Source organism: Mustela lutreola, chromosome 3 (assembly GCF_030435805.1).
Source record: "Mustela lutreola isolate mMusLut2 chromosome 3, mMusLut2.pri, whole genome shotgun sequence".
Taxonomy (NCBI): domain Eukaryota; kingdom Metazoa; phylum Chordata; class Mammalia; order Carnivora; family Mustelidae; genus Mustela; species Mustela lutreola.
The window spans coordinates 178,159,168-178,174,302 of record NC_081292.1 but is presented as its reverse complement, the minus strand read 5'-3'; the positions used below and the strand labels follow the sequence as shown (position 1 = coordinate 178,174,302).

Here is a 15,135-nt window from a genome sequence, read left to right as displayed (position 1 = left end):
AAGTTCTAAAAGTCTAAGTTCATATGCAAAATTAAACGAGAGATAAGAAAAAAGCATATAGGAAGGGACCTTTAATTTTCGTAGTTTGTAATTTCATATCCTCACAAACACATAGGCAGCTCAAAGAAGGACTCAGTGGCACATGCTCTCTCCCTCATGGGAAGAAGAGCAAAACTCAGTAGCAGAGAAGCTGACCGTGACTGTGAAACCCTAAAGGTCAGCTCTGCCATCCAGTCACCTAACCCTGAAAAGTCCAATTTTTATTTCATGAAGTTTAGAATGATATATAAAATAGCCCAAGGTCAACATAGAAACTACCCAGACACCAGCATCTTGGGAACACAGTATTACTTCCTTTGGAGGACAAACATTAGTACTACAATTTAGTCTGCGTCCAGCTGACACACCAGAAACTGGCAGGGCTTAAATTATCTCACATGATGTTTCGTTTGAAAATCGATTACACCCGGGCTGAGAGAAGACCATCCTTGCTTGAGAATCAAGTTCCAAAACTGGCACCTGACCTTGATAGTCCGCTCTACCTCTCCATATTCACATCTTTTACCTGGAATTCTGTCCCGTCTCTTTTCAAGCCTCGCTCTTCCCCCTCCTTCCACAACAATGCTAAAATCTCCCATTTCCAAGACTAAATCAAAACAATGTTAAGTTTAACACCTAACACTCCAGTACTCTACCCAGAACCAACGTATTAAACAAAGTTGTATAATTTCTACTAAATAATATAAGAATTTGTTTTGTATTGTGTTTAGAATGTCTCTTGATTGGGTAATAAATGGTTGTAATAGGCTTAAGTTGGGCTGCTTATTAAAAAAAAATCAACAAATTCGAAAGACAAAAAAAAAATTACTATTCAGTAAACTGGAAGTAAAATCTAAGTTGAGAGCAACACAATAATATAGTTTAGTAACATTTACAGGACAAAACTATTAAAAACTCCAGTATGTTATTAATAGACTATATGATCACCAAGTATCAAGATCATATTGTTTTATTTCTATTAAAAACCACTATTTTCTGCCTAGCTGAATGTCTAAACCAGTCTCTCTGAGTTAAATTAAAATATAACAGCTTAACTTTTCCTTTAATATTTTGACAAGTTTACACCCACTCCCCTAAACTCATTTTTTATGCTTTGCTTGCTGCTTATTTTAGCCATTTTTATAATGGATGGGTTTTTTTTTTGAGATTCTAAGACCATGCCAGTCTGAAAAAAAAGTCTTTCCTTAAAACCAAAACCTTAGAAACATGTTCACCTTTGCCAGGCTCTATTTTTAAGTTATTTTAAAACAATAGTCTGATAGTTTTCCAAAGGTACTTAGAAGGGAAATGTGTCATTTCTTTCAGAGCCTACATAAAATTTTTCCAGAGGTCTCCATGCTACTGTTACCTACACGGATCTCCTGTGGCCCTCCTTGTTAGAGATCCTTGGGCTTACATGTAGCTGCAGTATTTCCCAAGGGTAGGTGAGAAAAGCTGTTTCTATGTGAGACGGTCATGTGATACATGTCTGATCACGCCGGATGCCCACCGCGACCATCACTTCATCTGTCTGTCATCCTTCAGCTAGGTGGATGATCTGCTTGTTTTCCAGATAAAGGAGAAGCCAAAGCTGGATGGTAAATTTTTATTTTAAGTATTTCTGACTGAAATGTGTTTAAAATGTATCGCCATGGAGGGCTAAGCAAATGAACAAGTGAAAACAGTAACAGAAATGCCATTTCTAGGGCTCTCATAATTTTCTAACAGCGCTGTAAATCGGAACTCACTCTTTGGCCAGAATTTGTTCCATATACTGAGAAAAACGTTTCCTGCCTAATACGGCTGCTACCACTCCTACTAATAGTAATGGCAACAGAAAGTGATTTAGGAATTCCACACTTGGCAAGTGAGTCTGAAGAAATTATTTAATAGGAAAAAAAGAATCACACATTACTAAAAAGTTCCTATGAGCATCATTCCGAGGAGTAAAAACTGGGGGAAAATGTTAAATAATGAAATGGATTAATGTCATATTAATTCAACAGTTGACATAACCATTACAAATAGTTCTGAAAATCATGAGTTCAGATAAGCTACTGAATTAGTATGCTTACGCAGTCATCAAAAATAGCTGCAAAGGGGCGCCTGGGTGGCTCAGTGGGTTAAAGCCTCTGCCTTCAGCTCAGGTCATGATCTCAGGGTCCTGGGATGGAGCCCCGCATCGGGCTCTCTGCTCAGCGGGAAGCCTGCTTCCTCCTCTCTCTCTGCCTGCCTCTCTGCCTACTTGTGATCTCTGTCTGTCAAATAAATAAATAAAATCTTTAAAAAAAATAGTTGCAAAGACTATGAACCCATGAGAAAATGTTATGAAATGTTCATTTTTTTGTTAAAAAAAAAAAAAGCATAATGTAAAATGATGTATCTAACTGTTGTAATTAGGCTGGGAACACGCCTTTGAAGCAGCCGATCGAGGCCTTCGGCTCCCTTTCGGGGAGAGGGGGAGGTCCTGGAGCCCTGAGACTCGGAGAACTCCAGGGTCCCCAACCTCTACTAGGTAAGCAGAAGAACAAGCGAACCATTAAACAACTCTTCACGAGCCCTCAGGCACTCAAGGATGTTATCTGTTCAACTTCAAGGCAGCTATCTAAATGTGAAGACTGGGGACCCCTGGGGTGGCTCAGCCAGTTAAGCGTCTGCCTTCAGCTCTGGTCTTGATCCCAGGATTCTGGGATCAAGCCCCGAGTCAGGATCCCAGCTCAGCGGAGAGTCTGCTTCTCCCTCTGCCCCTCACCCCACTTGGGCTCTCTCTCTTTTAAGTAAATAAAATTTTAAAAATCAATCAATAAATAAACGCAAAGACTATGCAATCCCTACGAATGCATCCGTTAAATCACTCCCAACAGGAGCTAACAAGGCTGAGGAGTGACACAGGCCTCGGACTGACGCTCCAGGGCGAGCGCAGGCTCTAGAATCCGAGGCATCTCCAAGCAGGCTGCAGCCACTTCTCTTCAGTAAGGCAGAGCCTAAGAGGTTCTGGTCATCCCTCCCTGACAGTTCTTCTCTGAGGCAGATTCTGTCTTCAACAGACACTCCTGCCACCGGTGAGGCCTTGAAGTCTGGAGCTTGTCGCACCCCCATCAAGTCTAGTCAGGGATCTGATGCCTGGAGGAGGTCCTTGCAGAGGGCCACACACGCCCAGAGCTAAGAAGGAGACACGGACCCACGGACTGGGACTCAAGGACTAGAAGTGCTATGTGGACACAACCTTGAGAATGTCACCCCCCCCCGCTGCCAGGAGAAGTGAGCAAGGGGCACAGGTGGGTGAAGGAATCAGACGCAGAAAGGCAGGAAAGAGAAGACCCCAAAAGACTCAGGGCCACAAGGCCTGAAAGACACAAGGCAACACACCGTGCCTCATGATAAATGTGCCCCTGCTTGACTTCTTCTAAGTTCACAGCAAGTGAATTGTAATGGCAGATAAAGCTACTTCGTATATTCTAGAAACACATCGGGATCCAAGAAAGGCTACTGTCAGTTGAGAACATGATGTCATATCCTCATGGCAATGACGACAGCTAAGACCTCCATTTTATACTTAGCAAAAGTAAGGAGAGTCAAAGTCCTAAAATCAAACAAACCAACATCAGTTTGTCTGGTTGTTTTGTCCAATTTTATTGCTCTTTTATCAGAGGATGATGAAAATTTCACATTTCAAAACATTACAAAAGTAAATAATTCAAAGCTGAGCAGCTTTTATATGGTAAATAAAGAACAATTTTTTTTAAAAAAAACCCTTTTTAGAAAATGCTACATTTTATCCTCCAAAGCAGTAATCTCTAAACAATAAGGAAACATGAAGAATTAAGTAACTTTTTCCCTCCAAACAAATCTAGAGTGTGGAAAAGTCTAGGTCTAACTTCGAAGCTCTTATTTGGTACAAAGAAATCCTGACTTCCATGCTAAACAGGAACAGTGACTTAACAAAATTTCCCTTGACTAACACGTATTTTGGGTTTTGTTTCAAATTTTCATTTACATTCTAGCTAATATACAGCGCAATACTGGTTTCAGGAGAATTCATCCCTTACATACAACACCCAGGGCTCATCACAAGTGGGCCCCTTAATCCCCATCACTCATCTAGCCCACCCCTCACCCCCCTCCCTCCAGGCACCCTCAGTTCGTTTTCTATGGTTAAAAGTCTCTTACAGTTTGCTTCCCTCTCTTTTTTTTCGCTTTCCATATCTTCATCTGTTTTTTTCCTTAAATTCTACATATGAGTGAAATCATTCAGTATCTGCCTTTCTCTGACTTATTTTGCTCAGCGTAATACACTCTAGCTCCAACCATGTCATTGCAAATAGCAAGACTTCCTTCTTTGTAACGGCCAGTGTTCCGTTATATACATCATATGTATATAAAAAAATACACACACACACACATACACACACATACACACACCTTCTTTACCCATTCATCAGTCAATGGGCACTTATTTTTAGAATAAAATAAGCTAGAGAAGAGAAAAAGTTATTAAGAAAATCAAACTGAAAACACATTTATAGTACTATACTATAAGAAATCCACACAGAAGTGGGCCCGCACAGTCCAAAGTCATGTTGTTCAAGAGTCAACTGTACTTGCTGTTTTAAGCCACTGAATTTTGAAGTGGTTTGTTTCATAGCAATAACTTAGTGATACGATGCTATCTGTTCCAAAAATAGAATACCCTCCTTCTTTTTTTTTTTTTTTAAAGATTTTATTTATTTATCTGACAGAGAGAGAGAGAGAGAGAGAAAGCAGGCACACACAAGCAGGGGGAGTGGCAGTCAGAAGGAGAAGCAGGCTCCCCACTGAGCCAAGAGCCTGACACAGGGCTGGATCCCAGGACCAGAGATCATGATCTGAGCCAAAGGCAGACACTTACCTGACTGAGCCAACCAGGTGCCCCTAAATACTCTGAAGAATACTTAGGATTCTGACCTTAAAATGAAGGATAAAAATAGCATATGGCCTTTACTGAGTATCAAGGATTTAAAAGTACTGAATAAACACTCATTAAAAGCCAGTTGAAAATGTAGGAAATCACAAGCATTTATAAAACCTCATCTGCTTAAACTGGAAAGAGGAGGAATGAAGATAGATTCCAAGCAGGTTCTTGTGAAAAAGCAATGGCTCTCCAACCCGAAAGCATCTTGTGGGAGTGCAGATTAGTATCACTTTTAAACCTAAAACTCCGTGAGACGGACATCTGGATTCAATACAGTTTATTTTCCAATACGATTACCCTGAAAATCAGGCCCACACTTTGATAAATAGATTGAAAAAGCACACCAGTGCTTTGGTAAAATCACAAGGCCAAATTCTGTCTAGACCGACACATCAGCATTTCTAAAACCAGTTGTTGTTTCGTTTTGAAGTAGGCTCAGTACCCAGCGCTGTGCCCCAGGCTTGATCTCATGACCCTGAGATCAAGACCCAGTCTAAACTCAGGCGTTGGACGCCCACATGACTGAGCCACCCAGGTACCCCTTTTTAAATTTCTCAAAAAACACCCTAATTATCCCAAAACAGCTAAATGGAAGCAATTCAACCATTTTTACATTATAAACTGATAAACGAAGATTACTCAATTAACCAATTAAACACAGAATACAGAGGACAGCATATGTTACAAATTAAGCCCAAGTCCTGATATTTTTAAACTCTTACACTAGTTAAGTTTGAGGAAATCTGATTTCCCAGTCACTTTTAGGACTGCTGATACTATTTCATGTCTTGATAAATCATCAAACATTTCTGTTACTTTCAGCAAAGGATATTCTTCCCTACTCTAACTACCTTCCAGGGCTACAGACACCAAGTGTAACTCTGGAAGCCTCAGTGCCTTCTCTAACATCAGGATGCTAGCCTACAGGAGAAGGAAAAGGATATGGTCATCAGTGCAGTCTGCTTTTACCAAGTAAATGGCAGTTTCCTTTCAGCCAAGTCTCCTGAACTCTGCCCTCTTCATTCCTGCTGTGGAAAGAGGCCTTTCTCCTTTGGTAACAAAAAGGGGAAACACTAGATTTTTATTGAACTGACTATCTTAACAGAAAGGCAAGGAAACCACCATTTTTTCCCCCCAAGGAAAATTAGATTGGCTGAGAAAAATTTAAATTTCCATCTCCTTCTACAGTCTAGGAAAGGTATTCTGAACAGCTTTAACTCCCCGTGATGATGACGCTTGGACTCCTGACTTTGTCACAGGCAGATTTCTAATCCCAAGAGGAAGGCCACTTACATGGCACGTCCAGCAGCTCTTAAATGAGGAATGCCTCTCCAGAAGTCAGACGGATGGTTTTCTACCTGCACATGTTTTCTTTTTTACTTGAGGAACCATTCCTGTTGTTATCTGCTCACTGTTAGCATCAAAATGATTTTTGGTGACCTCTGTGCTACCAAGAAGGCTAAAGAGCCATCAGAACCTCTAGCAGTAGAAGCACTCCAGGCAGGAGGTGTCAACAGAGGGTCCATTAAACACTTCAACTTAGGGGAAAAATAAAGTCCAAACTCTATCCAAACACTATCCATTCTACACATCTCGAAACACAAGGTTAAACTAACCCCCCAAGAGCAGAGTTTGAGGCACTCAGGAAGAACAGCCTCATTTCCAATTCTGTTCCACGCTTCTTTCTTCCTACCAGGTCTGTTTATTGATTCCTTCAAACTAACAGCTGAGAGACCACCGCCTACTTGCTTTCCATCTGGGAGAAGTTTCTAAAAGCAGGGGTACAGAGTCGCTAATGAGCCTCCTGGGAGACAATACTTTACGTGTGTGGTCAGAAGTCAATGCTGGAGGAATGGAGCACTTTCTGCGTGACTCTACACAGGGTTAGGACTCCCAGAAGCTCAAGCCGCTTTCCTCTGGACTCCGCCCCTTACCTTTCCTTCACCTGTTCTATGTCCTTTCGCTGTAATAAACTATGGCCGTAAGGACGACCATATGCTAGCAGTCCTCCTGATGAATCAATGAACTGATGGGTGGTCTTGGGGCCCCCAAACACAGCAGGGCAAAGATTTTATAACAGAAAACTCATGACTGAAATGACTCCTGGCCAAGATGGAAATGATGAGAAGACATGACTCAAAGACAGTTACAAGAACTTGGGCTTGTAAGTGACTCCCCAAATTGTTATTGTGCTACTTCATACAGAATGTTTTTTATTTACACACATACACATGCAAAGCAAACTCTTTAGCTTTTGATGAGATTAAATAATTCCATGGGAAATAATAACAGCCAACACATACACAGTGCCTTCCCTGCGCTGGCCACTGTTCAATGCACTTTGCATCTTAATTAACCCAGTTTCGAGGCAGATTCTTCCCCCATTTTGCAGATGAGAAAACTATGGCACAGAAAGAATAAGGAACCCGCCCCGGGTCACACGGCTGGGATTCAATCTCAGGCATTCTGATCCAGAATCCGCTCTCGACTATGCTATAAAAAGAAAGTGATCCTCACAGTAAAGGGCCACCCTGACAACAGAGGAATAAATGCTTCCTGCCTTCTCGCTTCTTCATTTTATTTTCTAACACAAATCAAAGAGTCTACTTTTAGGCACTGTGTGACAACAAAAACACAGCAGTTAACACTCCGGGTTTCTGTAAAAGCCAACAGCTTCCAGCTATGCCAGGCTTTCTCTGAAGTGTAACACTTAAAAATCAAGTTGTTGATTCAAAATTGCTTCCATGTGAACAGTCAGTAAATATGTAATTTTCCCCTCAAACTACCTTAATATGCTTAGAAGTTTCTAAAAGGAAGCAAGTACGTCAACATAACAGCAGTAAGAAACGTAGATGTACCCATATATGTTAAAAGTTGGATTTCTCTAATTGTTAGGGATTACCAGCCTAAGGGCAACGTCCAAAACAGACGAGATCTGCCTTTGTTTGACTGTGGCCAGGAAACTGAGTTCCTAGCAGAAATCGATCATGGCCCCCAGACCAACTGTCTTCCAAACACGAACACGGCAGGACGGCAGGACGGCAGGACGGCAGGACGGCAGCCTTGCCTTACTTCTAAGGCTTTATCATAAAGTTTTGTCTTTTAAAAATTCTACCCTTCCACTGACTCTTAAGAAATTTTTGGTGCAGTTCGTAGGAAAAGAAAAAGTTCAAAAGGCAAATGTGTCCAGGGAAAGCGTTTCTCACCGTCTAACCACATTGCAGTTCTGTTCAGAAAGCTGAGTCTCGTTTTCTGTTCAGGAAAATGATTGCTGCAGTTCAAGTTCCTAAACTGACCACTCAGGTTAGTACTTTTACTTTCACAGTTTCCTGACTCAAGAGAGAGACAGTCTGTCCTATTTTACTGATTCAAGAATTTTTTTTATTTTTTATTTTTTTAAGCTTTACAAACGTAGCATACTCGGCAAGCAGAAAAACAGCAGTTCCCAAGTTCAGGCAACTGCAAACTAAAGTTAAAAACACCAATTCAGGTCTAGTGTGACAAAGGAGTTTGGGGTAATTATGACTCTAACAAAATCTACATGAATGCACACAAGAGAGGAGTTCCCATTTTCTGTTAACCCTTTGTGGTACAGGAACTCCAACATTTCGGATCAGACCCCTAAGCTCACAGACCAAACCATTTCCAGTGACTCCAGGTACAATGGAATTAGGCTCAGTGTTCCACATGAGTTTAACACTCTTTGAGGGGATTGTGTGTTTTCAGATTTGTCGTACATAGGTTGGTTTTATTTATTTTTTATTTTTTTAAAAGATTTTATTATTTGACAGACAGAGAGATCATAAGTAGTTAGAGAGGCAGGCAGAGAGAGGGGGAAACAGGCCCCTGCTGAGCAGAGAGCCTGATGCGGGGCTGGATCCCAGGACCCTGGGATCATGACCTGAACCGAAAGCAGAGGCCTAACCCACTGAGCCACCCAGGTGCCCCCCCAGTTTGGTTTTAATGGGAAATCGATGGGTTCATATAAATGACTCCAGGTAAATATAGCCCAGAAACTGACAGAAAAGAAGGCAAAGTATACAGTGCTCACCCCCAGTGGGCCTACACAGGCAAGCACCAGGACAAGTAACTCTGATAGAAAGTGGTTCTCAAAGTGGGGTTCCTGGACCAGCAGCATCAGCATCAACATCACAGGGAACTTGGAAGAAAGGCAATCTCTCAAGCCCCACCCCAGCCTCAGTGTCAGAATCTGATACAGGCTCAAGTTTGAGAACCACTGTCGAGAAAGACCAGATAAATAATTACATGAAGCCCAACCCAGGGTATCTCAAACACGGCACTACTGATATCTGGGGCTGGTAATTCTTTTCGTGAGGTACCTGGTTTCCTGCGCTTTACAGGATGTTGTGCCCCATCTCTGGCCTCTACCCACTAGATGCCAGCAATACCCTCCTCCAGTTGCGACAACCAAAATGTCTCCAGACCCTGCCAAACTGCCCTGTGGGCCCAAACCACCCTCTTTGAGAACCACTGGCCTAGTTTAGAAAACTGGACACTAACTTCAGGTGACCCTCATATCTTTCACTTTTCCTCTCAAAATGCTCTCAAGCCAGTTCCCGCTGCTTTCAGCATTTATAAAACGAATTAACTTTAGCTGGAACCTACTTTAAATGTTAAGAGTTAGTGTTCTGAGCATTAAAGCAGAAGTTATACAGGAAAGGTGTAAGCTTTGTCTAAAAAAAAAAAAAACTAAAAGAAGGAAGGATAATTGAATCATAGCAAAAGGTAGCATTTTACACTTGCTGCTGGAACAGTCGATCGGTGACGGATACTGCCTGGATTCACTTTGCCCAAACACACAGCTGGATGATGGCAGAAAGAACCAGAGCCTCCCAATCAGACCTGGGTTCAAATCTTCATCCAATCACTTACTAGCTATAAGGCCTTGGGGAGTGACTTCAGGATCCTTTATGCCTCCATTTCCTAAACATTAAAGGCCCACTGCAGTGGGATGCATAAACCCACTGTCTGTTCCAAAAACCCCCAGCAGGGCCTGGGGACAACCCCTGAGGTTACATGCACGGCTGCTTCTGCAGGAGAATGCATGAGCACTCACACAGCATGGGATAAATAAAGAGTACAGTCTAGTCTCTTCAGGCCAAGTTTTTGCACCAGTGAGTTTTCAGGCCCAGTTTACAAACAAACAAACTAACCCACCTGTGACTTTTAGAATACACTGAATTTTGGAGCTACTGAAAAGCTTAAAGGTTAGCCATTGTTATTTCCAAAGTATAAATTCTGATCACATCACCTGCTTTGCAATCTCATGGTTCCTCAAAACCGGCAAACTGAAATCCAATTCCTAAGAGTGGAGCACAAGGAAGGCCCTTCCAAAACTGGACACTAGGCCCTCCAGCTCTCAGGACTCTCCCCTGCCATGGCTACTCATACACCTTTTGCTCTGATCACCTAGAGGTAACGGTGGTCCTTCATCACATCCTGTTCTTTCCATCTGCCTGGTGCAGGGCTGTGCACCCTCTTTCCTTCACACAGCCCACTCCTCTATCCAGTGACATCTCTCCTGAGGCTTTCCTTGAACTCTGGCCCTCAAGGACACTCTTTCCTCTGTGTCTCCCCAACACCCTGAAAGCTGAGAGCACAGGGCCACCTCCTCACCGGTCTGTCCAGCTCTTTGGAAACAGAGATTTTGGTATCACTGCCGCTCTACCCCACAGATCCAGCCCAATGTCTAATAAATGCTTGTTTGATGAATAAGGGTAGTCAGTATTCTGTTTCCCTAATATGCTGGTTCCATTAGGTCAAGGGCCATAAAAATCAATGAATCAGAAGTCAGGAGGGCAGATGCTGTGACTTTTCACCCCTGCTCTACTACCCAAGCCTGGACTCAATAGGTACAGTATTTGCAAATCTATAAATCAATGAATATATGAATGTATGAATGAATGAATGAAGAGGATGGCACACATATATGACAATGTAAAGACGCAGCAGCACATCCAACAACAACAAAAACCCACTGCCAAGTGTTTTCATAAATTTGATAAAGTAAGGCACCTGCTCAAAAATGTCCTACCTTCAAGGAAGCTCCAGGGGCCCTGAAACACAAATGAAAAACACAAGACTCCAAGCATCATCTGGTCCAGTCATCAGCAAGGGCCCTGCTGTGCCCCAGTGAAAAAATGAGCTGATCTAAGGCTCCCCCAGAACATTTCAGTCCCAGAGCAGCTAAGTAATCACTTTCCATAAAACATTTATCAGCACTGCTCCTGGCCAGTAATCTCAAATATTCAGCAATTTATCCAACATGCATGAGTCACGATATTTTACTAAATAAGATAGCTAAGTTTTATAAAATGTTGTCTGCATCTAAGTTCATATCATGCAAATATCATTATTGTGTCCTTTGCCCCCCCCCCCCCCCACCACGTTCCCTTCTTCTCCCTCTGGCTCATGCTCCCACCCCCTTCTTCCTTTCCCTTACAGCTTCTGCACACCAACACCCAGGTCTTTCCACTGCTCCCCACCTCCTCTGAAGTTAGCTACATGCAAATAAACTGGAGAGACTACTGCCTGCTTACAATAAAAGGCCTCAAAAAGCAAAATACAAAGGTCAAGTAGGCACTGGAGGCTTCAGGTTTTCTCTTCCCAATCAGGGCAGGCCTCTCAACAGTACTTCAAAAGCTATGACTGCGGAGGGCTGGACTATGCTGTTAGCTCTAAGGGGACAGCAAGTACCTCCCATCTTCCAGAAGGCCTTTATGACTTTTGAAATATCACCACTTAAGAGCACTCATTGTAGCAAGGAAACACAATTTCACTCTGCAAACATCTGTCATTTCCTCCAAATTCCCACCATAAAGCCACAAACCTTTTAAACATTTAAGGTTTTAAAAACACTAAAGTTTTAATACAAATAATATGTCTTCAATCCAATCACACAGCCCTGGGCCGACCAATGAGCTGGAAAGAAGTGACTTTAGGTGCATAGAGACATGCTTTAGCTATGAGTTTAATTCTTTATGGCAAGTGATACTGGTTTTCCATTAACGGTGGAAAATAAATTTTTCCTTGAAATAAAAGCATCTAACCTTTTCAAAGATAAATCTCTTTTACAAAACAAAACAAAACAAAAACACCCAAAAAACTATGTAGTAAATAAGAGTTCAGATGGTAATAGCAGCTGTAAAAAAAAAAGTAATAATAACTGATCTAGGGAGCTGGTGCTGTGCGAAAAGAGTTGTCAACCCCAGAGCAGAGAAGTAAGAGAGTGAAAGCCCCGGAGTTCTGCTGAGAGCAGGGAATCCCTGGCACTGCCGCCAGTGCTCCTGGCTCCAAGGCTTGGAACTGACCGCCGAGGTCCAAGCACCCCCCACCCCCACCCCATAGAGGTCGCGACGCTTTCGAGGAGCAAGCAAAACCCCACAAAGGAGAGCAGGAACGGGAGTCCCGCACTGGAAGGGGCGCGGTGGGACGGGGTTGCGAGGCTGGAAAGGGTGAGGATCCCGAGACAGACAGGCGAGGTGGGGGGGTCACTGACTGAAGGGGCTCAAGGGGACGAGGGTCCCGGGCTGGAGGGGCGGGTCCGGGGTCCGGGCTACAAAGGGTGGGGGGATCCCGGGCTGGGGGGTTCGGTGGGGGTTCCCGACTGAAGGGGCGCACCGGGACTGGGGTCCTGGGCTGGAAGTACGCCGTAAGACCGCGGGGCGGTCGGGAGGAGCGCGGTGGGACCAGGGTCTGTAGCTAAAGGGTGAAGATCCCGGACTGGAGCGGCGCGGCGCAATCCCGGGGGTCGAGGACGCCCCCACGCGGAGAGGGAGACCGCCGACCCTACTGCCCCCACACCCCGTCGCCGGCGGAGTACGGGCCGCCCCGATCGCGTCTCGGCCGGCGCACCACCCGCCGGCCCTACCTGTCTTCGCTGGCGGTGATGACGCCGTCCTCCTTGGGGATGAGCAGCGCGGCCGTGACGGCGTCCTGGTGCCCCTCGATCTTGCTCAGCAGCACCGGACGGCTGCTCTGCGGCCTGGAGTGGATCTCGGCCGCCATGTTCGCGCGGCGGCGGCGGCGGCCTCCCCGACGGGCGGCCCATCAGCTGACGGCCGGGCGGGCGGGGACGCGCGGGTTCTGCTCCGGCTCCCGGGGCCGCGTGGGCGCTGCGCCGCCGTAAGCTCCCGAGTGCTGCCGCCCCGGCCCGTATTGCCTGGGGAAGCCGCGCAGCCCAAAACTCCCAAGGCCTGCGGAGCGCCCCAGACCGCGCCTCCTGCGGACGCGGGAAGTGATAAAGGTTGAAAAGTGAAGGCATTTACCCAGGAATAGATTGAGCAGTTGGAGGGCATGAGGAATTGTCTCCCAAACCAGAGTCTTCTGGAAATAATACTACTTTGTGTTTATTCTAAGAAGCCATTGTTTGGAAGACGTTCCAAGATGCTGGAATTGTGAAAAAATATAGGGCAGTTTAAATTCCTTGAATGACAATAAGTGACACTCATTGAGTGGTGACTATATACCAGGCACTATTCCAGTTTCTTTACACGGATTGTCTTACTTAATGCTGCTAATAAACTTTAAGAGATTGAGATGTGAGTGTTCTTGTATTCTCATCTTAGAGACAAGAAAACTGGACCATGGAGAAGTTAAATCACTTGCTTAAACTCGCACAGTTATTAGAAAGAGGAAAGTAGCTAGCTCTAGAACTCCAGGAGTTGGCATGGTACTCTGAGCCAGGTGCCTGCATTGCTGGAAGCTGGCCTGGTGCTCACAGCTGGTTCTTGCGGAACATAAACATTAGACAATGCCACTCTATAATCATATATAAACACAGCAAAACATGAAATTGTTCAAGCCATGAAAATGAACAAATATCCCTCTATTCTGGCCGATAAGAGCGACTCCTGTTTCTTTACCAATTACAGATTTAGCTTCTGCCTAGTCTTCCTCCCTTTGACCAAATTAAAACCTTCAATCATAGAATTATCCCCGTTTTTTAACAGCATCCAGCCCAGTCCAGAGGAAAACCCTTCTTCCTTAAACCCTCCCTGAAATCACCTAATACAAACCTAAGTCCCACAATAAGTTCTTTCATTCACCAATGCCTCATAGTTCTCATCATATGCCTTCTGCCAATTAGCAACCAACCCAACATGTTCAACTATAAATGTGTTTCCAGTAGCTTTTGGCTGGAGTACATCAGTAGCTAAGTTAAAGGGTCATGATTGGGACCCAGAAAATCATTGACTCTGGAGACCTCCCCTCTTCAACCCACACTCCTCCCAACACTGTATTATTCTGACTAATGAATTGAAGAATTCCAATACAGTTGTGTGGTACACAGGGCTATCCAGCACTTACAACGTGACTAGTACAAATTGAGTTATGATATGGGGGCAAAATGCACACTGAATTTTAAAGACGCAGTATGAAACAAAACAAAAAGATATTTCATTAATAATTTTCCTATTGCCTACATGTTGAAATGATAGAATTTAGATATACTGAGTTAGATATTTTAAAAATTAATGTTACCTGTTTCTCACTATTTTTTAAGATAGCTAATGAATTTTAAATTACATATGTTTCACAAAATAGTCATTTGTGGATTTATTCATTTATTCAACAAACATTTATTATACACCTACTAAGGACCATACGCTGGCAAGATTAATAAGACATGGTTCTTGCAAGGCTTTTACAGTATGATGATTAGACAGGCTACTAAATGACATTTTAAAACAACACATATCTATTGAGTGCCTGCTATGAGCCAGGCACCATTCTGCATGCAGCTGTGCTCCGAAGACACAAAAATCACTTGTCCATTAGAACGTATACTCCAGTGAAAGAACCAGATAATAAAATAAATTACTAAGTTACATAGTATATTAAAAGGTGTTAAGTGCTGTGAAAAAATAAAACAGTGAAGGTTGATAAGGACGATTAAGGGTATTGCAATTTTAAACAGGGTGGTGTTGAAGATTTCAAGACACACTACACAGATTGCCTTCATAGAAGGGAGGCAGTCAGCAAACACTCTTGGCCTGCAGCTCACTCAGGGTCTGCTTCAGAAGAAGGGAGCCACCATGGCTTGGCCATGCCCTTCATGGCACAGACAAAATTCAGTAACTAAAAGAGAAAGGATTATAAAGGCCTGGCCATGTTGGTATGGT

At 43.6% G+C, this 15,135-nt stretch overlaps 1 protein-coding gene across 2 annotated transcripts in view; it reads right to left on the bottom strand.

The window, feature by feature from the left end:
- The window catches only part of WDFY1 (WD repeat and FYVE domain containing 1), a 43,234-nt gene extending 29,978 nt beyond the window's left edge, over nt 1–13,256 (bottom strand). Inside the window, exon 1 of one of the 2 annotated variants that reach the window (XM_059167900.1) lies at nt 12,882–13,256. In XM_059167900.1, coding sequence (XP_059023883.1) covers nt 12,882–13,061 — 180 coding nt within the window. In that variant the 5' untranslated portion in view covers nt 13,062–13,256. The remainder of the gene's footprint in view (nt 1–12,881) is intronic. The other variant, XM_059167899.1, reaches the window with a different exon arrangement.
- Between the last annotated feature and the right edge of the window lie 1,879 nt (nt 13,257–15,135).